The sequence below is a fragment of the Gopherus evgoodei genome, chromosome 21 (genome assembly GCF_007399415.2).
Source record: "Gopherus evgoodei ecotype Sinaloan lineage chromosome 21, rGopEvg1_v1.p, whole genome shotgun sequence".
Classification (NCBI taxonomy): Eukaryota; Metazoa; Chordata; order Testudines; family Testudinidae; genus Gopherus; species Gopherus evgoodei.
In genome coordinates, this window is record NC_044342.1 from 17,656,207 (window position 1) to 17,682,569 (window position 26,363).

The window sequence follows — 26,363 nt, forward strand, 5'->3', positions numbered from 1 at the left end:
TTCTTGGATGGTGTTCCTGAGGACATAACACGGTACATACAAGATGGAAAACCCAAAAATCTCACCGAGGCGGGGAGATTGAAGCCAGATGGATGGAAGTGGCAGAAAGCAAGAAAGCTACTGTCAAGGGGAACGAATACCCCAGAGGGCACACCGACCATAAACCCTACAACCGAGGACAACCAAAAACCCCACCTACAACTCAAGTAAAGCCACAGACACACTATTCTTCCACCTCCCCAGTCTCCAGTAACCCACCTTGACCCAGTGACCAGTCAGATGGAAAATGCTTTAACCAAGAAATGCTCCCCTAGACAGTGATGTCCTTCAGGGATGAGGGATTTCAGGGTTTGACCCAATAAGAAGGGAATTCTAATTTTAGCCTAATATTATCCCTGCATTTTAATTCCCCTTGTTCCTGATACTGCAGAAGGAAAGGACAAGGATTCACGCCGCTCTTCCTTTATTTTTCAGTATTGGTTCATTTTCCAGCCACAAAAGTAAACCTCACTGTCACATGCACATCTGTCTGCAACCCTTCTTTAAGGGTGGAAGGCAATGTCAGAGGAGATTCTGACCTAATAAGCTTTTCAAAAGCCTTCAAAGGCTGAATGCTCAAAGGGAATTGATTTCAATAGATGTTAGGAGATTAAATAGAAGTCAGGAACCTAAGTCCTTTCGAGAATTCAGCCCTGCATGAGTAACTCCCATTTAAATTAATGACTTTTAGGCACCAATCTGTCTTAAACCCCCCGCTAGACACATAAAAATCAGGACCTGTATAAAATTAGCCCTGTTATCCCCCACAGATCTACTCCCATGTGTGTTTAGAATAGGACTGGTCAGATTTTTTTTTCCCCCAGTGGAAAATTTTGACTTGTCACTGAAAAAAGAGAAAACTAAACATTGTGCTCATTTTTGGCTAAAGAATTATTTTTTGTAACCAAAAAAAAAAGGTGTTTTGGCCAAAAAATTTTTTTTTTCAGCTGAAAACTGGAACCATTTTGGTTTTCTGTTTTTCAATGAAAAATGGGGAAAAAATGCAAAAAGCAGACATTTTCCATAAACATGTTTTTTTATTTGAAAACCCAGTTGTCTGTCATAAATCATCAATGGAAAATTTTCAACCAGCCTTATTGCTCCCAGTGACTATTGTATTCCTCCTTTTGGCTGCGTGTCCAACATCATCAGAACTGTTCACCAAGTTCCAAGCATCTGACGAGGGAAGAATTTGAAGATAATGAGTTTGTACAGGTAGAAATGAGGGTAGGATTTGGGAAAGGAGGAGTTATGCAAAGGTCATGGAGATCAGGATTTGAAGGTGATGGAGCTGTGCAGAGGTCACAGAGTGCAGGGCGCGAAGAGGATAGGGGCTGCACCCAGGTAATTGAAGCTGTAATTTGTCCTACAGAAGCAGTGTTGCTGAGGATTCTGTCTGAGAAGGAAAGAAACCAGCTTGACACTCAGATCCCAGGTGGGTTTGTAGGGCCTGTCTACCCTGTATTACTTTAAATATGAAGGTATGTGATCTGGAGTCATCAGGAGACAATAGAGCAGGCATTTAATCTATTTTGGTAATTATATGGCCATCATCTCCCTAGTATTTGAGCAGCTCACAACCAGTAAAGGATTCCTTCCTGAGAACAGAAAAATATCCTAATTCACAGATGAGGAGCTAAGGTCAGGATAAAGAAATGTAAAGAAATCTGTTCTGAGATGATGTCCTACCCACATCCCTCTTAACCAACTATGCTGCCTACCTAAGGGAATTATCCACTCAATTGTCTTGTATTTTGGTGCCTAAATCCTTTAGGCCCCTTTGAATTCCCCTCCAAGCATGGATATTCCCAATAACATTTTCAGAGTATTTCATAGTGAGCATTTCTAGCCTAGCCACAGGTGGGCTCTACCTCCAGATTTGGAAGCCAAAATTAAACTTCTTCAAAGTTCAGACATACTGAGATATTGGGTTTGGGTTCAGCCATTATAGATCTCCCATATGGGAAATGTCCTGTATAAAATAATGATGTGGTTTTATTGTAATTATCCCTAGACCAGGAAGGATTTGATTTTTATTGGTGGAGACTGGTGAACGTTGGTTTCATCGTACACAACCAAACCGACGAAAAATATTTCCATCAATAATAATTAAAATTTACACATTGGTAAAGTAAGAGAAATGCTACTTGAGAACGTATTAGATACCAACTTTAAATAATTGTCTGCCCCTCCCCCAAATTTCCTACCACTGAGAAAATTGGGGGAAAAAATGCTTAAAACCCAAAATATCACACAACGGTGAAAATATAAATCAAGGAAAATAGACAAAAATGCTTAAAAATAAACATCAATATTATCCATCAAAATTATAAAAATATAAAAATCATTTTCTGTGGAGATTAATTATCCTATAGAATTGAATCCACACTGACCTGAAGGAGAGACACCCAATTCCCAACACAATTTTTATTCAGCTATTACTCAAGAAAATTCACTACTTCTGTGGAATCTGCATGAGTACACAATAACTAAAACCCCTTGGATTTGGTCTATTGATTTCTTAGGGCCAGTGAAAAAGTTATCCCTGCAAACCATTTCCAGGGCTTTGTCCAGCTTTATCCCAGGAGACTGGCCTCCCATCTGTTCCCTTGGGGACTTAACTCCATAGTCTATATCCCAATTTCCAAATCTCTTTGACTATTAGACACCAAATATTGGCTGGCATTGGAACACAAGGTCTAATATGCAACCCAAATTCCAGGACCTTCCAACCCATACTGACATTTTTAGACCTCAGTCATTTTATGGTCCCCTGAAGTCAAAGAAGAGATAGGATTTGGATATATTGACTAGAAAGGAGATTCAGTATTGAGGCTTCTGGAGACAGACTGGCAATGTGGTTCCCTCAGGTTTTTGAGCACCCATCTTGTATTGCAAACAGAGACTCCATAACTACCAAATTTATATTCCATCATAAGTGTGCTACGTCTTCCTTCTTGCCTTCACACCTAATTTTCCACCAATAGGGAAATCTCTGTCGACTAAGAGATGGTGACCAGAATAGGAACCTTGTGGACAGCATTCACATCACTGAAAGCTCTCCTGAGAGCTCCCTTCACTTCCTGGTTCCTCAGGCAGTAAATGAAGGGGTTTAGCATGGGGGTGACAATCGTGTACACCACTGAAACCAGTTTGTTCAAATCAAAAGGGTGGATCCTCTTGGGCCGGGCATACATGAAGAGGGTGGCTGAGAAGAAGATGACAACCACAGTGAGGTGGGAAGTGCAAGTGGAGAAGGCCTTTCTCTTGCCCTCAGTGGTGGGGATGCGCAAGATGGCGCCGATGATGCCGACATAGGAGACAATGGTGATGGACAGCGGGACCAGAAGGATGAACAAAGCCAGGATGAAGTCCACTATCTCTGCCACTGTCATGTCTGTACAGGCCATGTTCAATAAAGGACTGATATCACAGAAGAAGTGATTGATGACATTGGACCCGCAGAATGACAGCTGGGAAATGAAGATGACCTTCAGCATGGAAGCCAGGAAGCCCACTAGCCAGGACCCCACTGCTAGTTGCAGGCAGAGCTGGTGAGTCATCATGACTGGGTAGCGAAGCGGGTTGCAGATGGCCACATACCGGTCATAGGCCATGACGGCCAGGAGCACGCACTCGGTGCATATGAGGGAGCTGAAGAAGTAAAGTTGTGTCATGCATCCCACAAAGGAAATGCTCTTGATCTCCAATAGGAAATTAGCCAGCAGTTTTGGGACAGTGACTGAAATGTACCAGGCCTCCAGGAAGGAGAGGTTGCTGAGGAAGAAATACATGGGCTTGTGGAGGTTACTGTTTGTCTTGATCATGGTGATGATGACCACGTTCTCCAGGAGGGTCAGCAAATAAGCCGCCAAGAATACCATGAAGAGAAACACTTGCAGCTCTGGGACAGTTGGGAATCCCATCAGGATGAACTCCTGGAATCTGGTGTCATTCTCCCACTCCATGCTGAGAGGCACAGAATCAAGCAGCAAAGAAATAAAAATGTAGGAGAAAAACAGAAAGAAGAAGAAAAAAGAACAAAGAACATAAGAAATAGAAAGCAATAGTCAGAAGAAGAGGAAAGGTGGAGAAAGAGACAGGAGAGATAAATATGGAAAGGAGAAGTGATGAAAAGAAAAAAAATGAAGAGCAAAAAGACAAAATAAAGTTATATGGTATTGACTACATACAGCATTTCAAAGACACAAACACCCACTTCCTGTGATTCTTCACAGCAGGCCTTTACTTCTATATTTTGTGGATCAAATTTTAAAAGACACAAATAGGAGTTGGGTGCACAAATCCCTTTGAGTTACAATGTGCCTTCAAAATTCTCTCCCTTCAGCAGCAGACTCTGCACCATAGTTCTGAGGACCCCTCGCCAATGTCTCGCTCTCAGCTATACCACATCTTGATTCAGAAAACTTGGTAGCTCTCCAAAGCTGAATGTTTAATGCAGGAGGTCAGGTTGTGGTTTTAAAGAGCATAATGGAGGTTGGCCCCCAACTCACTGGATGTCCCAGCCTAAATCTGTAGTGAATACTTTGGCCAGCTCATAAACTAATCTACAGTGCCAGAGACCATACTTCAGACGTACAAGAAGCAGTGTGGCTTTATGACTCCAGTACAGGGCTGGTGTTCTGGGTTCTGTTCCTGACCTGCAGGATGACTTTGCTCATGACCCTGCCTCAGTTTTCCCATTTGTAAGATGAGCATAATGATATGGCCCTTGTAAGTAAAGAACTCTGAGCTCCATTGATGACAAATTGGAATTTTAAAGGAACCTAAAGGAGTTTGGCATCCAGCTCCCATTGAAGTTTAGTGGCAGTTGGGTACTTAAATACCTTAGGCAAACTTTGAAAGTCCCCACCTGAGCCCAATGTTTTCCACATTTCTAGTTTGCTGATAACTTCATGGGCCTTATTTAGGCCATGAGTTGGTTTGTTTTATGTTTATTTGTCATTTCTTTGTTTCTTTAAAACAAACAAACCATACTTTTTCTGTGTAATCACAGAAAAGCAAGAAAACAGTGGGCCAGATATCCTGCTGGTGTGAACTGATATAGCTTCTTTGACTCCCACAGAGTGATACCAGTTTACAGCCGCTAGGGATCTGGACCAGCAGTCCTTTTTGCTGCAATGTGGGGGAGTAGACCTGGAACTTAAGAACAGTGAGAGGAAAATAGACTAATTGATTCACACACACTCAGCTTTGCACCCGGGACTTCACACCAGCATCAGCATCAGACAGGAGCAATTGAGGCCATTCCAGGATCCAATCTCTGGCTGTTCCCAAGAAATAGACAAAACTCACTGGGGCTTAATCCTGCTATCTTCTAGGCACACTGCTCTGAACCAGCCATCACTTATGTGTGTGCTTAACTTTCAGCATGAGTAATTCCATAGCAGTCAATGAGCTCACATGCTTAACTTCAAAACACTGCTTAAGTGATATTCCGGGTTGGGGCCAGCAGGATCTAGCACCTATACGGAATTATTTTCATCATTGGTGTTATTGTACTGAAAACAATGACTTTGTTATTATTATGTGCTACAATTTTATAGTGTGTAGGGCCAACACTTCGATGATGATGATATAGAAACTTAAATGCAAAATTAAAATACTGTTTCTGTGACAGTTGATCTAACAAAAACATAAAGAGACAAAAACAGCTATCTATCCCCATACACCCCATCTATCTATCTATCTATCTATCTATCTATCTATCTATCTATCTATCTATCTATCTATCTATCTACCTTAACTGTCAAATTGTCTAATATAAAGCAGAAGTGACAAACATTTTAACAACAATTAAGAAATTGTATCAGAACATCTCTCTCTCTCCCCATTTACATTTTTCTCTTCTATTCATGAGCGTCAGAATGCCTTTTCAACATAATTTTAAATGATACTAGTTTAACATTCTTTTCATGGTACAAAAAAACTTGTATTTTAAAAAGGAAACAAAAACATACCCAGACTCATATTTACCTTTGATAGATGAGATCTCATTTTCATAAAATAAATATTTTGAAAATTGGCACAAGTAAATCTATAAGCAGTCATAGATTCAGAGGCAACAGTGCATATGCCAGACACACTATGGCCCAATCCTGCAAATTCCTGTGCATAGGATTGGTAACACTATGAGCCTTTAGTGCCACAAGCAATGTCATTTACTACAACAGGGATAACAATGATTTAGGGATGTTTCCTCACAGACAGGACTAGAGTAGAGTAACTAGAAGTGAGTAGACACTGAATAAAGAGTTTCTGGCTGTCTGATCTAATCTCTTTCCCACCCCGCAACCACCTCAGTTCTATACACACAATTTTTCTATCACAGTTTTTATAGTGCTGATCTTAAAGCCTAGCTGTTTAGCAATTTTTTAAGTAGTATAATTTCTGCACCAGTCTAAATCCAGATACATGTTTGCAAAAATTCCCAGCACATTATGGTTCAAGAATCTAATAAATCCAGCCACAAGCAAGCCCTCCCAAGAAGAAATAATGACAACGACAACAGCAGTATTGGTGTTTCTAAATTAAACTCACTCTTTATATTTCTCTTTGGCTCATTTTATCTTTCCGTCTAATTAAAGGTATTACCTCACCTTCCTTGTCTGTCTCATATCCCAGGACCAACACGGCTATAACAACACTGCAAACATCTATCTATTTATCTATCTATCTATCTATCTATCTATCTATCTATCTATCAGGATGATAGAGGAGTGTATTCCCAAAACTCCCTTTAAAATCAACATAATTTCGGTTACATTACAGATGAAGGATCTTATCCAAGCAAAGTTCCCAAGTAAGAATAAAAGAAAAGAAAATTCCATTCTTTTACTTTAGCAGCAGATCAACAGCGAAGATCTAGTCACATCCTCGAACTTATTAGCCAAATCTCCTCCCTGCATCCACTCAGGGCCACATTCAAATGTGATGTAAGCAGGTGCAACGCCACAAACTAAATGCCCTGTTTCTAGCAGTTCTGACTTTGTCCCAGAAGCAAGAAACAGCAAACTAAATATACTCGTTAACCACTGAGGTCTAATTGTCCCTCTGAGCTCCCAGTGCTGGTAGCCCATGTATGTCATTCATGCTAGTTGAGAGAAATTTGGGGCCCCTTTACATCATGTGCAACGGAACCGCAACCCGTCACATTTCACTTTATTTGCACAGATGTTGCAGACATTTCTTTTTGGGAGGGGGCACCTGAGCTCGGACCTGAGTGCAATTGTCCCTCCCCCACCCTCCTTCTCAGCCCTATGTATGTGTAACTGACTAAGGGCTGTATAAGCATTGGCTGAATGGGTCCTGGACATGAAACCTGAATGCAGACAAAGTTGATTCTGTGCTCATGGGCATGTAGTGACCTAGAGCCCATGTAGCCCAGCTAAATCAGGGTGCATGTGTCTGGCCTAGGACAGTAATTGCTGTTATTATTATTGCTGTTACTTAAAGGAAGATTTAGGCAGGAAGACGGGTCATCGGGTTAAGACACTGTAATGGGACTCAAGCAAGCAGCAGTCAATTTCTAATTTTACTACACACTTCCTGTATGAGCTTGGAAAACTCATTCAGGCCAGATTTTGAAAGATACAAAAACAGGTTATTCTTTCCCAAGAAGTCAGACTACATGATCATGATGGCCCCTTCTGGCCTTAACATCTATGAGGTATCTAGCAGGCTTTTCAAAAGTGCCTAAGGAGTTTAGGCATCCAGCTGTCATAAAAATATATGGGAGTTAGATGCCTAACCTGCTTGCATGGTTGGCAAATCTCACTAGGTGCCTAGCTACAGTTTTAGGTACCTAAATCCCATTAACAGTCTAGCCCGTGACTATGTTCTCCAACTGGAAAGAGTGGATGATAATACTTAACATTGTCTGTGCATGCTGGGCTTTAAAGAAGCCTAAGGGAGTTAGAAACCAAACTCTCAATGATTATGAATAGGAAATGGTTATCAAACTGCGTTGTAGTTTGGAAAATCCTAGCTATAGAGGATCTAGGATAATGTCACATTAATCTGAGATAGGCGCTCTCTATGGAGTTATAATAATAAAAGTATCTCCTGCACTGGCATAATCTGCCGGATCAATAATGTGAAAAAATCTGGTGAGACACTTGGAAAGCAATGGTTTCTCCAATTTATATAAATGCAATAATAATAATAATCTATGTCTTTATCCATAGATATTTTACGCTGATCTCCTTTCTAGCCATCCCCATGCACACATCTATCTTTCTCTCAGTGCACAACACACCTTGCAATAGGCATTCTCACACTATTACATATCGTAATCCTGTATTGAGAAAGAGGGAAGGCTGGTTTGGGGCCCAGATTTTCAAATGTCCACTAAATTGAGTCCCCCTTGGGACCAATTTTCACTGAGTGTCCTTGACAGCAGTGGCTGCTGTGCGTGCTCTGGACATGAAGTCCAAGTGGTGTCAGGTTGGACAGCTAAGTTTGGTGGAAACTTGTGAATAATTTTGAAAGCACCAAAAGGCAGATGTTTAAAGATAAGTAGGCACTGAGTGGGATTTTTCAAATGCTCCTGTGCACTTAATACCCATAGATGTTAGGCACCAAGATCCCACTCAGCACCTAAATACCTTTTAAAATATGTCCCTAAGTGACTTAGGTACCTAAGGCCCATTGACATTCTATCACACTGTTTTGCGGATCTCATTTGGATGTGTCTCAAGATGTCACCACTCATTTGGACACATACGCAAGACGACCTAAAGCTTCAGTAATATACTAGCTATTTTGTGTATCCATGAGCAGTCCCACCCTCCAGTGGCTAATCCAACTAGCAGAAAAGAGATTTAACTCTGTTTTTTCTATGCTTGAGTGTTGGAGGACTGACTTCTCAGAGCCAAGGGTTCCAGTCCAGTCAGTAAGTACATTTGTCAATCTACATAGTTTTGCACGAGGTCAGACTCGATATTCAACATGGTCTCGTCTGACCTTCTGTCATGGTATGAGCCCCCACTCTGAACCTTAGCTTCCAAAAGATGGAGTACCAGCATGAATTCCCCTAAGCTTAATTACCATCTTAGAACTTGTAGTGCTGCCACCAACCAGGACTTGCAGTGCCTGGTACACTCTGGTCCCCCCCAAAACCTTCCCAGGGGACCCCAAGACCCAGACCCCCTGGATCTTAACACAAGGAAAGTAAACCCTTTCCCCCCACTGTTGCCTCTCCCAGGCTTCCCCTCCTTGGGTTACCCTGGAAGATCACTATGATTCAAACTCCTTGAATCTTAAAACAGAGAGGAATTCATCTTCCCCTCCCCTTCTCTCTCCCTCCCAGATTCTCCCTGAGAGAGAGAAGTAATCTTAACACAGAGAGAAATCAGCTTTTCCTCCCCCCTTCTCTCCTTCCTCCCACCAATTCCCTGGGGAGTGTAGATTCCCTCCCCTGGGGTCTTACACAAGATAACCAAAAAAATCAATTAGGTTCTAAAAAAGAAAAAACTTTTAATAAAAGAAAGAAAAAAGTAAAAGTTGTCTCTGTAAAATTAAGATGGCAAATGTTGCAGGGTCTTTCAGCTTATAGACACCAGGGAGAGTCCTCCCCTCAGCACAAATACAAGTTGCAACAGAGATACAATTCTTCCAGTAAAATACACATTTGCAAATAAAGAAAACAATCAAAAAGACTAAACTGCCTTCCTAACTGGTACTTACTAAATAGAACAGAAGAGGCTGTTTCAGAAATTTGGAGATATCTGCTTACATGTCTGGTCCCTCTCAGAACCCAGAGAGAACAACAAAAAAACCCAGAAAGCACAAACAAAGGCTTCCCTCCACCGAGATTTGAAGGTATCTTGTCTCCTGATTGGTCCTCTGGTCAGGTGTTAGCCAGGTTTACTGGACTTGTTAACCCTTTACGATCTGTTTATGACATCTTCAGATCTATGAAGCAGGAGTTAACTCAAAAGATTTCCAAAGATGGCCAACTCTTTGGCAAATTTGGATGTTATGTGTGTTGATTGGTAATCAGCTAGCCCTGTGTATGTTTTGAGTCTCCCTATTTTGCCTGTTCCATAGGAAGTACAATGTTAAAACTCCAACCAACAACAGCTGCCTCTTTAGCTCATGATATAGTCACTTATGTCTTTAGCTCCTAAGCACCCTGGTTCCATCCCTGACAGCTATCCTATTTGTGTAACCTGGGTTCTGTCATTTCTTTTGATTGTTTATGCTAGGGGGTTGGACAAACAAGCCTGGAGCACAGCAGTAAACTTTTTGTCTACTTGCAAGGAAAACAAAAATGATCCCTTCCCACCGTTAAGTAGTTTTTCAATATTTCAGGGATGCATCTGAGCTAATATTGATGAAAGATTACTCTTACCCCTTCCTCTTGGTATCCTAGTCACAGCCATGCAGAAAATTTTGGGATTCTAGAGGGATGGGTTTTGCAGAAGGCAGTGGGGTCTAATCTGGAGGTGTAACAGTGTGGCTTGCCCCATTGAATAGAGAGTCTGGGGCTAAGCCAGCCCTGATGAGCCAGCCCTGGGCAGGGCCGGCTTTAGGAAGTGCGGGACCCAATTCAAACATTTTCGGCGGGGCCCTGGCAGGGATGACTAAAAAAAAAAAAAAAAAGTAAAAAAAAAGCCTTTCATTTCTTCCTTGTATTATTTACTTTCCATAAATATATAAATAATACAATTATATATTCTGTACATTGCATCATATATGCTGTTGATTGCTTATTAATGACCACCATTTCACATGTGTGGGTCCCAGCTGCTCCCTGCCCCCCTCATTGAAGCAGATGTGCAGGGTTACTGTCCTGGGAACTGCAGGGCAACAGTGGACATGGGGCTGGTTGGAGGCAGGGCAGGGGCTGACTGGAGGTAGGGTCTAGCTGCAGGCAGGGAAAGGGATGCAGAGCTGGCTGGAGACAGGGCTGTGTGGGGTGGCTGGCTTCAGGCAGGGCTGCAGGGGGATGCAGCAGGGGTTGGGAGGGCTGAAGACAGAGGAGTGCAGAACTGGCTGGTTCAGGCAGGGGAGTGCAGCGGGGTTGGCTGGAGACAGGGCAGGGGGTTTGGGGCAGGGTGTGCAGGGCTGGTGCGGGCAGGGGTGCGTGGCGGCTGGCTGGCTTTGGGCAGTGCCACAGGGGTGTGTGGCAGAGGGTGGCTGGAGACAGGGCAGGGGGGTTGGCAGGGGCTGGCTGTGGGCACGGAGTGCAAGAGCTGGTTGGGGGCAGAGCTGGCTGGGGGCAGGGCAGAGGGTGCAGCAGAGGCAGCTGGAGCCCTGGCCCTTTAAATAGCCCCTGGTGCTCCCCCGCTATCCCAGGGCTATGAGGGCTATTTAAAGGGCTCGGAGCTCCAGCAGGGAGAGCAGGGCTGCGGCGTGGCTTGCTGCTCTCCAGCCGGGGCTCCAGCCGGGAGACCGGGGCTGCGGGGCTGCTTGCTGCTCTCCATCCGTGGCTCCAGCCAGGAAAGCAGGGCTGCTTGCTGTACTCCAGCTGGGGCTCCAGCCGGGAGACCGGGACTGCGAGGCTGCTTGCTGCACTCCGGGCGCAGCTCCAGCTGGGAGAGCGGGGCTGCTTGCTGCGCTCCGTCCGGGGCTCCGGCTTTAGGGGATGGGCCAGATTCCTGGGAATCGACTGAATCGGCCTAAAGCCAGCCCCGGACCTGGGTTGAATCAGGTGCTCACAGAATAAAAGATCAGGAAGTTGCAGCAAAGAGGAAATTCCAGGGGAGTGCAGCCATGCTTGCAGTTACTGCAGGGTCCATGAAGTCTCCTGTGAGACCTTGAGCCAGTAGGGGAAAAGTTGAAAAAGCAGGGGACAGTGGGAGAAAGCTCTCCAGATACATAGGTCTGGGACAGACCCTGCTCAAGCTGGGGAGAGACTGTACAGGCCCAGCTGATATGAAGACTATGTCAGTCTGGATGAAACAGGACAGGGACACTGAACAGGGCTTGAGGCCTGGTGGGTAGTATGTACCAGAGGACTCCATACGTGGGACCCTTTGTGGAGATTGTTTGAAACCTCTTTCAACTATGAATTCTTAAATGGGCCTGGATGAAGGGGAACTAGAGGTGGGATAGCCACAGAGTTCAACCCTAGCCAGGAGAAGATGCAGCACTTGTCTGGGGCTCAGCGGACCCCGGTTCTGCTGTAGGCTTTGTCACTGATGTGCTGTGTGACCTTGACCAACTCACTTCCTCAGCCTGTGCCTTTCTTTCCCATCCCAGTCTTCATCTGTCTTATCTGTAACGATTGCTTTCTGCTCTGTGTCTGTCTGTGGGAGTTGTGTGTAAAATCCAAGTGCTGTGCCTGTAGCCCTCAGAGGTCCCATGAAGTCTTGGATCTCCCCCTCAGAGGTGGATATCTGTGTGAGGGGTCTTCACCAGCCAGCTTGGTGGTGCTTTCCCTGCATCTGTGTGGGTTCTTGTGGGTATGTCTACACTACGGCTGGGCCAGTAATTGATTTGCATGGTGTTGTGGCCTAATGCACTGGATCCCACCCTCGCACTCACATTTGGCCAAACCGCCCATCCATCATAAAGGAAGGGCAGCTGGGACAAATTTGCCACCCTAGGCCTATGAAGTGTGGAAGTGGCAGATTGTATTGACTTAATCTGTCAGCACCACCCCCTTCTCCCTGCCAAACTGAGAGGAATCAGTGGTGGTAGCCAAGGCTTCAGCTGAGCATGGTGCAACCTGAGCCCAGATATCCACTCCAGTGCCCCCCTCCCCACATTCCCTGGGATAGGATTGGTCTGTCACATCCTTGCCCCTGTCTGGGATACAAATCATAGAATCATAGAAAATCAGGGTTGGAAGGGACCTCAGGAGGTCATCTAGTCCAATCCCCTGCACAAAGCAGGACCAATTCCCAACTAAATCATCCCAGCCAGGGCTTTGTAAAGCCTGACCTTAAAAACCTTTAAGGAAGGAGATTCCACCACCTCCCTAGATAACCCATTCCAGTGCTTCACCACCCTCCTAGTGAAATAGTTTTTCCTAATATCCAACCTAAGCAGAAACAGCCTGCTAACCCCACACGAGCAACTGCATCCTCAGCAGGAAGGAAGAGACAGAGATATTGACACAACTTTGCCCCTAACCCTAATTTTTTTCTAAAATGATGTCTTTGGACTTTATGGTAAGAATTTTTCAAAGGAGATTCAGGGAGTTAGGTATCCAAGTCCCTATTGACAGATCCTGTGAGTAGAGGTGGGTGAAATTTTTCAGGTGTGTGGCTAATTCACCAAACAACATGCAGTTTGGGGATGAGCAAAAATAATTATTGACTTTGGGTACAGTTGGCCAAATAGTTTCAACTGAGCCAAAAAAATCAGAAATTTTTGGTAAAGTTGAAACAAAACAAAATGTTTTGAGCCTCCAAATTGTTTCAGTTTCCAGGCTTTTGTCAAAAGCAAAGGCAGTGTGACTAAATGAATGAAGTACGGGTAGGAGGAAGCGGTAACATTTTCTCCTTTATAAACTTTAGCTCAGGCTACAAAGTTTGCTTATAGACAGCAGATGTGCTCATCACAAGATCCTGTAATGCTCTGTCAGGTATAGCTGAGGTTCATTTAAATAAGGTATGTAGAACACAATGGCTGAGCAGAATAATACAGATTAGCATTCTGTTACAGTTAGCGTGCCTATCTGGAACATCAAAGGTCTGTATTTGATTCTGCGCTCTGTCTGAGGTGGGAAAGTGTTTTGAATTTGGATCTCGCACATGACAGAAGAATGCACACCACAAAAGGCTGACAATCAAAATGAAATATTTCAGGTCAAAACAAAACATTTCATTTCAACATTACTGAAAGGCTTTATTTCTACTTGGAAAAAAAATTGAGTTTTCAGTTTGTTGAAGAATTTCAAACCATGTCATTTTCCATTCATCCTGAAATTAAAATGTTATTTATTTTTTGAATTGACAGCAAACTGAAAAATATCATCATTCATCCAGCTGTAAATGTGAGCTATGTGATGACTCCTGTATGCCCCTTTAAAATATCCAAAACTGCGTGTTCTTAGGATTTGGTTTGGTTTTCTCTTTAATCGGAAATAACAACTGGCTGAAAATGCATGATCTCTTCTCTCTCAATCTGGGAGGGAAATGTAACCTGTAAACATTTATTGTTTCACTTCTAATTCAGGGCCTTATTCTGGTGTCACTTACTCTGCCTTTAATCCAGTGTAACACCAGGAATGTCAATAAGGTTACTTCTGGCTTACACAAGGTTGAGTCAGAGAAGAATCAGACCCATTGACTCCAGAGGAGTTATTCCTAATTCAAAATGGGGTGCAAAATAGGACAATGAGCCCCACTGACCCCCTGAAGTTACTTCTGATTTACCCCAGTCCGAGGAGAGTTAGGGTTTTCAGTTTCAATTAAGTTATTCCTAACACATACTGGTGATAGTGGAGGTTCAACCTATAACCCTACTGAGTAGAAGGGAGTTCTGTTTGTGATGGTTCAGTGAAACTACAGCTTGTTCCTCAAATTGGCAAGAGTATGATTTTATCCTTGTTATCATTAAATGGAATTGTTTTACTTTCAGATTGGTAGCCAAACTGAGCCAGAACTGAGCATAAACTCAGCAAGAGAGAGATCCAGACCACACAACTCATTTCACATAGATCTCGAAAAGGAAAGAACAACCTTTCAGTTGTTCTTGCTCTTGGCCACAAACCACTTGATTTATGTTCAGAGCTTGCATAAATGTCCTTCCTCCTCTACATCTGTATGTTCTTGGCTTCTTTGCACTCAACGTACTTCACTCAAGATACAGCTCAACCTCGACATGAAACTCAGTTCATACTCAGGTGACCTCATGCCATCTATTGTCCTGAGTAGAATCCCATCCAGCCATTCTTAAGAAGTCACTTCCACTGAGCCCCTTGTGTGCAGTAAGAGAAGGCAGATTCCAAGGATGGGATGATGATCAGCCCCGTCCAAAGCTAGTGGTCACTGCTGAAGACCTTGGGGACAGCATTCTTGACACACAGCATCTTTCTTAGTGCCCCCTTCACCTCCTGGTTCCTCAGGCAATAGATGAAGGGGTTTAGCATGGGGGTCACAATCGTGTACAGGACTGACACCAGCTTGTTGAGGTTGAAGGAGTGGATCCTCCGGGGCCGGGCGTACATGAAGAGGGTGGCCGAGAAGAAGATGACAACCACTGTGAGGTGGGAGGCACAGGTGGAGAAGGCTTTCCACCTGCCCTGGGCAGTGGGAATGCACACAATGGTGCTGATGATGCAGACGTATGAGGCAATGGTTATGGAGAGCGGGATGAGCAGGATGATCAAGGCAAAGACAAGGTCCACCATCTCTGCCACCATCATGTCCGTGCAGGAAAGACTGAGCAATGGGGAGATGTCACAGAAGAAGTGGTTGATGACATTGGGGATGCAGAATGACAGCTGGGAGATGAAAAAGACTTTCAGCATGGAGATGAGGAAGCCAGCCAGCCAGGAGCCCACTGCCAGCTGCAGGCAGAGCTGGTGGCTCATGATGGCTGGGTAGCACAGTGGGTGGCAGATGGCCACATACCGGTCATAGGCCATGACGGCCAGGAGGACGCACTCAGTGCAGACCAGGGCAATGAAGAAGTAAAGCTGGGCCATGCAGCCCATGAAGGAGATGCTCTTATTCTCTGCCAGGAAATTCACCAGCAGTTTTGGAACAGTGACCGAGATGTACCAAACTTCCAGGAAGGAGATGACTGAGGAAGAAATACATGGGCTTGTGGAGGTGATGGTTTGTCTTGATCAGGGTGATGATGACCATGTTCTGCAGGATGGTCAGCAAGTACATGGTGAGGAATACCACGAAGAGCATCACCTGAAGCTCTAGGATGGTCGGGAACCCCAGCAGAATGAACTCCCGAACTCTGATGTGGGTGTCCTGCTCCATCGTTCAGCTGAGGGTCTGCAGAGGGGAAGGAGGAAGTCAGAGGAAGGGAATGAGAGAAGGGGAAAGAAAGAACAGAAATTTTAATATCACAGATGCCCATTTCATGAGATCTTTTTTTATCATCGCTCTTTAGTTTGATATTTTTTATATGAGATCCCATCCTGCAGTTTTTTAATCCCTCAGCATTATGGGGGAAAAAATAAACCTAATCCTCAGATACCTTCATGGGAAACAAGTATATTTAATAATGGGCTCTTCGATCTAGCAGACAAAGGTATAACACAATCCAGCAACTGGATTCTGAAGCTAGACAAACTCAGACCAGAAACAAAGTGTGCGGTTTTAAACATTTATTCTCCATCACTGGCAATTTTTAAAACAAAGTTGCATTTTCCCCCACCCCTAAAATATCTGCTCTAGTTCAAACATGGATTATTCTGGGGAAGTTCTATGGCCTGTGTTATATCAGAAGTCAGGCTAGATTATCACTATGTTCCCTTCTGGATTCAGTTTGTATTAAACTAATTGCTGCCAGATCTCTGCCAATTTATCCCAACTGAAGAGCAAATGCAGGATCCCTCTCTCAACTCAACAGTCCCTAATGTATTAAATCTGAGTAGGGGACATTTTTCAATGGGACCTACAAGATTTAAACCAATGGAATTTGTGTTCTTAGGCACATCTGAAAATATTACAGGTGGTTGGAACACAATTTGGGGAGTGTGGTTATGGTAAACATTGACTTTTTGTGAAAACCGAGATCCACAAAACTGAAAAAATGCAAATTATCTTTTTGATGTTCATTTAATAGCCCACTACTATCATGTTCTATTCAGGGGACAAAAAGGTCAATAGAAAATCATCATCAGCAGCAGCAGCAGAGGAAGGTCGGACAGCAATTTTGAGGGTTTTGCTTCAAATCCTGCCAGTGTCAAACTCAATTCCTATTTGTTTGTTTGTCGTCTTAAAATAAGATTTTCAATCTTAGGCTTAGAAGGATTTTTTTTTTGTAAATGTCAGTAAATAGTAAATATCAATTTCATCATAAACACACACACACACAAATATTTCCATTGATAATTGAAATTTACAGCTCAGCAAAGTAAGAAAAATGCTACTTGAGAAATTCTTAGTTTCATTTATGGCTATTTACTTGATATCTATTGACACAATGCTAACAATTTGTGTTTTAATAGTTATAAAGCTTTGACTCTCAATCTCAGTGTCTACCATCATTAATAATTAGTGTCAGACCCGTCCATCATTTTCCAAAACTGAACACTTACATTGATAAAAAGTGAAAAAAAAATCTTAAATAGACATTGATATTATATGTTGAAATTATGAGATTAAAAAATTAAATTCTGCCAAGCCTACTTATTTCCAAGTTTTGCAAAGATTTAAGGCGTGTCTTCGCTACCGAAATGACAGTGTAATAGTTACCTTGCCGTAGCCCTGAGCACAAAACTCCCTGAGGGTCCTTTTGAAAATCCCAGCCTTCATTCAAAGATTTCTGGGCATTAAAAAGCCTGTGGAAATGAGGCATTAGTTCCCACAGTAACAGAAGTAGAAACAGGCGCATTACTCTCTTTTTTTCCTTAGAAAACGATAGCCTAAACTACCAAGGAAAGAAAAAGCACAGGCCACAATTTTCAGTGATTCGGGGTGTCTCAAGATAGGGACTGCTCAATTCTGGCCTGGTTTCCAGTGGGGCTGAGCAACGAGGCCAGTGCGAGCCACAGTCCCTCAGCAGACCTGCAAGTCAAAGGAAGGATGATTGAGAGGTGAGGGCGCTGGCCTAGGTCTCAGAAAACAAGGTTCCTTTATCTCTTACACTACAAATAAAAATGATGCATGGCCATGAGTCTCAGATCCTGGGTCAACTCACTGGGGCTCACACAATGGCACTAGAAACAGATGTTCCCATTTGGTCTCTGAAAGCTGGCAAGGGGCAGGGGTCTCGCAGCCCAAGTGGGAATGTCTGCATGGCTGTTTTCTAGCACTGGAGTGTGAACCCAAGTGTGGAAACCCAGGTTCAGAGACTCGCCCCTGGTGGTTTGTTTTGTTGTTGTTGTTTTTTTAATGTGGTATTGATGGGCTCCCTGTGTGAATGTGGCACAAGTCACACAAGGCTGGATTTTCCAAGGTATAGAGGTGCTCAAAGACCAACTTGGGTGCCTTGTAAGGTTTGCAACAGGCTTTAAGGGAGTTAGGTGCCTGACTCCCATTTAAATCAATGGTCATTCGGTACCTAACCTCCTGGCTGCACTGTAGGAGCCCAATACCTTTGGAAATCTGACCCTAAGAAGAGGCCTAATCAAATTACGATTAAATTATTATTATCATGGCAGCCTCAGTGTTCCACTCACAGGCCATGAACCCAATTGCATCACAGCACTCACCTGGGCTTTGGGAGACACAACCCCAAGATCAACCCTCCCTCTGCTTGAGGATGATAAGGTATTTGAACTGGGTGGGGGGGGGGTAATCTCATCAGACAACTCTCTGGTTCTTGCGTTATGTGAAGGCATAAATAACACTTCCTTATTTACTTTTTACATACCAGTCGTGATTTTATAGACATTTATCATATTCACCTTAATCGTCTCTTTTCCAAGCTGAAAAGTCCAAGTTTTTTTTAATCTCTCCTCATATGGAAGCTGCTCCATATCCCTTGTCATTTTATTTGCTCTTTTTTTGTACTTTTTCCAATTCTAATATATCTTTTTTGAGATAAGGTGACCAGAGCTACACACAGTATTCAAGATGTGGGTGTACTATGGATTTATATAGAGGCAATATGATATTTTCTGTCTTATTATCTGTCCCTTTCTTAATGATTCCCAACATTCTGTTTGCTTTCTGTCTGCCCCTGCACACTGAGTGAATGTTTTCAGAGAACAAGTCATGATGATTCAAAACTCAGCCCTATTTAAAATCTTGTTCCATCTGAACTTCTTGCACACATTCCCAGCCAGTGGCTTTTCAGTTGTGTGACTCTGAATGCTGCTGTGTCTGAGGGACTGGGCCGGCTCCAGGGTTTTTGCTGCCCCAAGAGGCAAAACAAAACAAAACAAACAAACAAAAAAGCTGCAATCATGATCAGTGGTAGCTCCACTGCGTCACTTTCTTCTTCGGCGGCAATTCAGCCTCTTCTTAGGGTTCTGAGAGGGACTGAGGGACCCGCCACCAAATTACTGCCAAAGAGCCCGACATGCCACCCCCTCCCCTTGGCCACCCCAAGCACCTGCCTGCTGGGCTGGTGCCTGGAGCCGGCCCTGCAGAGGGAGATATTCACACAGACTGATCACCCCAAATCAACCCCGGCTTGGTCTCAGATTGCACCAGAAAGAGCTCCATTAATCATTTGTGGTCCAAGGGAGAACAATGTGAAAAAGAAAGAAATCTGAGCCACCAGCTGGTGGACAGATAACCTCAAGTCCTCCCTCCTCCTTACTCAACCAAATGTCCCACAGACACAAAGTCTGATGACCTTACTTGTTCCTTATTCAGGCAAAGCTTCCACTGAACTCAGGGTCAAGTGCTTATGGGCTAGATTCACAACGGGACTTTGGCACTGGGATGCTGAGGGTTGCAATGCCTCACTTTTATGGGCCTAGAAAATCACAGCTATTCCCAAAACCTGAGTTTGGTGTCTTGGCTCTTTACACAGTTAATGGGGAAAGATAAGTGCCTAAGAAGAGGACTGGCAAAAGCCAACAAACTTGGAGGGGAGCTGCCTAAAATAGCCAATGAGAGATGCCAGGTAGAAGGGTGTGTGCAAAATCCTACCCTCTCAGGATGTTCTAAACCTGAATTTGGGCTGTAGGGATGAGCCTCCATTTGCATGGGATTCTCAGCCATGCATAGGCCAGGGCTGGAGCACCCATGGAAGAGGAGAGTGGGTGCTCAGCACCCACCAGCCACCTGCTGATCAGCTGTTCAATGGTGGGTGGGAGGCGTTGGGGGAGGGGGCAGAGCCCGGGCAGGAAAAGGTGGAGCAAGGGTGGGGTGCATTGGGGTGGAGGTGGAGCAGGAGTGGGAAAAGGCTGAGCAAGGATATGTTTCCTGGGGGAATGGTGCAAAAGTGAGGCCTTGGAGGAAGGGGTGGAGTGGGGGCGGGGCCTCAGGGTGGACGGGAGTGGAGCACCCACACAGAAAAGTGAAAGTTGGCGCCCATGCAGCCATGTTGTTGTGGTGGTGGAGAGATAACTTATAGCCAAGTGGTTTAGGCACACACCTGAGATGTAGGCCACACTCGTTCAACTCCATCCTCCAGCTGAGTGGGGAGAAGGGATTAAAAAATGTATCTGCCACCTCATTTTCTCTTGTTGAAGCCTTTCCACTTTGGACAACAACCTAAAGAGTCATGGGAACAGTGGTACCTGATCCAGTCTCTCCCACAGCCTAAGGTTTGTGCTTTAACCACCAAGCTATGGAGTCATCCTAATGCTTGTCCATGCTCTCTCTCTCTTGCCCAAGGAGTCTTTAATTATTATATATATGCTCTTTCTTTCATCTGGAATACTGTGGGAAGATGGACTTGTATCCAAGAATATTTTGATCACTTACTGCATTGTACGTGGATGGAATTCTGCACTACTGCATGCATGCATAATTATGAGCCCTGCATATTTTATTTTATTTTATTTTATTTTATTTTGCGCAGAAAAAAGCTTCTGCCGAAATGTTGCTGCAGTTCCACCTTCTGCTCAAGAGAGGGAGCTGTGGCACAAGAACAGCAGCAGCTCCCTGCCACCGATGGAAGAGAAAGGGGCTGTGGGGAGACAGACACCACTGGGGGCTGAGGGGATCGGACTGGGGCAGGGGCTCAGTGGAAGTGGAGGTGCAGGGCCACAGGGGGGAGGGAGGTGCAGAGCCGCATGGGGGTGGGGGAGGGGATAAAGGGACACACAGAGATAGAGGGCGGCTGAGTGGGGGCACAGAGACCCAGGGCCGGCTCCAGCGTTTCTGCCAGCCCAAGCGGTGGAAAAAAGAAAAAAAAGCACCTCTTCGGTGTCAGTTCGGTGGTCGGTCCTTCTCTTCGAGAAGGACTGTCATGGTATAATTCCCCACTCTGAACCTTAGCGTCCAAAAGATGGGGAACCAGCATGAATTCCTCTAAGCTCAATTACCAGCTTAGTACTTGTAGCGCTGCCACCAACCAGGAATTCCAGTGCCTGGTACACTCTGATCCCCCCAAAACCTTGCCCGGGGACCCCCAAGACCCAGACCCTCTGGATCTTAACACAAGGAAAGTAAACCTTTTCCCTCACCATTGCCTCTCCCAGGCTTCCCCTCCCTGGGTTACCCTGGAAGATCACAGTGATTCAAACTCCTTGAATCTCAAAACAGAGGAAAATTCACCTTCCCCCTCCTTCTCTCTCCCCCTCCCAGACTCTCCCTGAGAGAGAAAGTAATCCTAACACAGAGAGAAAATTAACCTCTCTCTCCCCCTTCCCTCCTTTCTCCCCACCAATTCCCTGGTGGATCCAGACCCCGTCCCCTGGGATCTCACACCAGAATAAAAAAAAACAATCAGGTTCTTAAACAAGAAAAGCTTTTAATTAAAAAAAGGAAAACAGTAAAAATTATCTTTTAAATTTAAGATGGAATATGTTACAGGGTCTTTCAGCTATAGACGCTGGGAATACCCTCCCAGCCTAAGTATACAAGTACAAAATAAATCCTTTCAGCAAAATACAGATTTGAACTCCTTCCAGCCAAATACACATTTGCAAATAAAGAAAACAAACATAAGCCTAACTCGCCTTATCTACCTAGTACTCACTATTCTGGACATATAAGAGACTGTATCAAAGAGATTGGAGAGAAACCTGGTTGCACGTCTGGTCCCTCTGAGCCCCCAGAGTGAACAACAACCAAAACCTCACAGCACACACAAAAACTTCCCTCCCTCAAGATTTGAAAGTATCCTGTCCCCTGATTGGTCCTCTGGTCAGGTGACAGCCAGGCTCACTGATCTTGTTAACCCTTTACAGGCAAAGGAGACATGAAGTACTTCTGTTCTATTAACTCTTACTTATCTGTTAATGACAGGGATCGAGGGACCCACCTAGGAATTGCTGGTTAATGTCTCTTTCACCTGAAACACCTGACCAGAGAACCAATCAGGAAACCGGATTTTTTTCAACTTTGGGTGGAGGGAAGTGTGTCTCTGAGTCTTTTGTCTGTCTGCCTGTTTTCCTCTGAGCTTTGGAGAAGTAGTTCTATTTTCTAGTCTTCTGTTTCTAAGTGTAAGGACAAAGAGATCAGATAGTAAGTTCTATGGTTTCTTTTCTTTGGTATTTGCATGAATATAAGTGCTGGAATGCTTTGATTTGTATTCTTTTTGAATAAGGCTGTTTATTCAATATTCTTTTAAGCAATTGACCCTGTGTTGTATCATCTTAATACAGAGAGAACATTTTATATTTTTTCTTTCTTTTTTATATAAAGTTTTCTTTTAAGACCTGTTGGAGTTTTTCTTTACTTCAGGGAAATTAAGTCTGTACTCACCAGGGAATTGGTGGGAGGAAGAAATCAAGGGGAGAGCTGTGTGTTGGATTGCTAGCCTGATTTTGCATTTCCTCTGGGTGAAGAGGAAAGTGCTTTTGTTCCAGGATTGGGAACGGAGAGGGGGACTCACTCTGCGTAGTTTCACAGAGCTTGTGTCTGTGTATCTCTCCAGGAGCACCTGGAGGGGGGAAGGGAATCAGGATTATTTCCCTTTGTTGTGAGACTCAAGGGATTTGGGTCTTGTGGTCCCCAGGGAAGGTTTTTCAGGGGGACCAGAGTGCCCCAAAACACTCTAATTTTTTGGGTGGTGGCAGCAGTACCAGGTCCAAGCTGGTAACTAAGCTTGGAGGTTTTCATGCTAACCCCCAAATTTTGGACGCTAAGGTCCAGAATCTGGGAATAAGGTTATAACATGGTGTAGCAGCGGCGGGATATAGACAGAACCCAGAAGCCAGTAGGAATATTATATTTTTCTTTTCTCTGCTAAGGGCTTTTTAGCAGAGAGAAACAGTTTGGTTTTAAAAGGGAACCAGAGAGAATTTTTTTTTTCTGCTCTCTAGCAGTTTGTGGTTTGCATATTAAGCGAGAAGACGGTTAAGGGTCTTTTGTCATGCAATAGCCCTCCCATTAGGAGGCAAATACCAGCACTTATATGCATGCAGATAAAGTGGTTTTTCTGGTTTCCCTTAATTGAACATTAGCTAGAGAGAGAAAAGGAAAAAAGCACTGTTGCTAGGCAGACTTCAGGAGGCAACAGAGAGCCTGCAGTTCAGAAAATAAACACCGGAGGGCACCCCAACACAAGAAAACAGGAACCATGACTTCTAAGGCAAAGATTGACGCCGAAGAACAAATCAAAGACGCTGAACACAGGCGACAGATGGAGATGAAAGAAAAGGAAGAGAAGGAAAAACAGAGAAAACATGAACTGGACTTGGCAAAAGCTGGGCTGCAGGTGCCAGCCAACCCTAACAACCCGGCGCCAAGTCTTGCTCCACAGCACAGGAAATTTCCCACCTACAAGGCAGGTGATGACACCGAGGCCTTCTTGGAAAATTTTGAAAGAGCCTGTCTTGGGTACAGCATCCCCGAAGACCAGTACATGGTAGAATTAAGGCCACACCTCAGTGGACCTTTAGCAGAGGTGGCAGCTGAAATGCCCAAGCCGCAAATGAATGACTATAAACTTTTTCAAACCAAGGCCAGATACAGGATGGGGATAAACCCAGATCATGCCCGTCGGCGCTTCAGAACCCAAAAATGGAAACCAGAGGTGTCATTTCCCAAACACGCCTACTACATTGCAAAAAACTATGAGGCCTGGTTAACAGGAAACAACATTCAAACCTTGGAAGAAGTGAACCTCCTCATACAAATGGAGCAGTTCTTGTATGGTGTTCCTAAAGACATCACACGGTACATACAAGATAAAAATCCCAAAACTATCGCTGAGGCGGGGGAGATTGGAGCCAAATGGATGGAACTGGCAGAAAGCAAAAAAGCTACTGTCAAGGGGAACGATTACCCCAGGGGGCACACAGACCATAAACCCTACAACCGAGGACAGCCAAAGACCCTCCATACCACCCAAGTAAAGCCACAGATACCCTACTCTTCAACCTCACCAGTCTCCAGTAACTCACCTCGGCCCAGTGACCCATCAGATGGAAGATGCTTTAAGTGTAATGAACTGGGACATATCAAGGCCAACTGTCCCAAGAACACCATGCGAGTGCAATTCATTACACCACCATCACCCCAAAGATCCCCAGGCCCAGATGCCTCTCAAATACCCTTGGAGCGAAGGGAAACTTTGCGAGTGGGCGGAAAGAAGGTTACTGCGTGGAGAGACACGGGGGCACAAGTGTCAGCTATCCACCAATCCTTCGTTGACCCCAAATTCATCAACCCAAAGGCCAAAGTTACCATTTACCCCTTCATGTCACAAGCTGTAGACTTGCCTACAGCTCAACTGCCTGTCCAGTACAAAGGCTGGTCAGGAATGTGGACTTTTGCAGTCTATGACAATTATCCTATCCCCATGCTACTGGGGGAAGACTTGGCCAACCAGGTGAGGCGGGCCAAGAGAGTGGGAATGGTTACCCGTAGCCAAACCAGGCAAGCTTCCAGACCCATTCCTGTTCCTGAGCCGTCCACAGAGGCCCCGTCTGTGTTACCAGAGACCCAGACAGAGGTAGTGGACCCGGATTCCATGCCTACCACTGAAACAGCCACAGCATCTCCAGTCCCAGGCCCGGAGCTGGAACAGCAACCAGCACCAGCAAGTGCAACCACATCTTCAAACTCAACGCCAGAGGGCGCCAGCAAGCCAGAACTGGCAGAAGCAAAAGACAGCCATACCCAAAAGGCTCAGCCAGAGCCTGAAATACCCTCAGGTGCACCAGCGGAGAGCGGTTCACCAGCAACGGAAACAACCCCATCACCTACATCGCTTCCAGAGGGACCAAGCCCAAGTCCACAGTCTGAGGAAAAACTGGTGACCCCAGCCTCAAGGGAACAGTTCCAGGCTGAGCAGGAAGCAGATGACAGCCTTCAGAAAGCGTGGGCGGCGGCACGGAGCACCCCACCGCCTCTCAGCTCTTCAAATCGATCCCGGTTTGTTATAGACCAAGGACTTTTATACAAGGAAATTCTTTCTGGGGGACACCGGGAAGAATGGCAGCCGCAAAAACAGTTGGTGGTTCCAACTAAGTACCGGGAGAAGCTCTTAAGCTTAGCCCATGATCATCCCAGTGGCCATGCTGGGGTGAACAGAACCAAGGACCGGTTGGGGAAGTCCTTCCACTGGGAGGGGATGGGCAAGGATGTTGCCAAGTATGTCCGGTCTTGTGAGGTATGCCAAAGAGTAGGTAAGCCTCAAGACCAGGTCAAGGCCCCTCTCCAGCCACTCCCCATAAATGAGGTCCCATTTCAGCGAGTAGCTGTGGATATTCTGGGCCCTTTCCCAAAAAAGACGCCCAGAGGAAAGCAGTACGTACTGACTTTAGTGGACTTTGCTACCCGATGGCCAGAAGCAGTAGCTCTAGGCAACACCAGGGCTAACACTGTGTGCCTGGCCCTAACAGACATCTTTGCCAGGGTAGGTTGGCCCTCTGACATCCTTACAGATTCAGGGTCTAATTTCCTGGCAGGGACCATGGAAAAACTGTGGAAAACTCATGGGGTGAATCACTTGGTTGCCACCCCGTACCACCATCAAACCAATGGCCTGGTGGAAAGGTTCAATGGAACTTTGGGGGCCATGATAAAAAAATTCATCAACGAATTCTCCAATAATTGGGACCTAGTGTTGCAGCAGTTGCTGTTTGCCTACAGGGCTGTACCACATCCCAGTTTAGGGTTTTCACCATTTGAACTTGTGTATGGTCACGAGGTTAAGGGGCCATTACAGTTGGTGAAGCAGCAATGGGAGGGGTTTACGCCTTCTCCAGGAACTAACATTCTGGACTTTGTAAGCAACCTACAAAGCACCCTCCGACACTCTTTAGCCCTTGCTAGAAAGAACCTAAAGGATGCTCAAAAAGAGCAAAAGGCCTGGTATGACAGACATGCCAGAGAACGTTCCTTCAAGGTAGGAGACCAGGTTATGGTCTTGAAGGCGCAACAGGCCCATAAGATGGAAGCATCATGGGAAGGGCCATTCACGGTCCAAGAGCGCCTGGGAGCTGTAAACTACCTCATAGCATTTCCCAATTCCTCACTAAAGCCTAAAGTGTACCATGTTAATTCTCTCAAGCCTTTCTATTCCAGAGACTTACAGGTTTGTCAGTTTACAGTCCAGGAAGATAATGCTGAGTGGCCTGACGGTGTCTACTACGATGGAAAAAAAGACGGTGGCGTGGAAGAGGTGAACCTCTCAACCACCCTGGA

The 26,363-nt window shown here is 44.9% G+C and overlaps 1 protein-coding gene and 1 pseudogene across 1 annotated transcript; both read right to left on the reverse strand.

Moving 5' to 3' along the window:
- Nucleotides 1-3,041: 3,041 nt before the first annotated feature.
- Nucleotides 3,042-4,007, reverse strand: LOC115638155 (olfactory receptor 6-like). Its single transcript, XM_030539726.1, has one exon. It carries the CDS (start codon nucleotides 4,005-4,007, stop codon nucleotides 3,042-3,044), a length of 966 nt encoding a protein of 321 aa, XP_030395586.1.
- A 10,988-nt stretch (nucleotides 4,008-14,995) lies between these two features.
- Nucleotides 14,996-15,953, reverse strand: LOC115638156 (annotated as a pseudogene).
- Nucleotides 15,954-26,363: the final 10,410 nt, after the last annotated feature.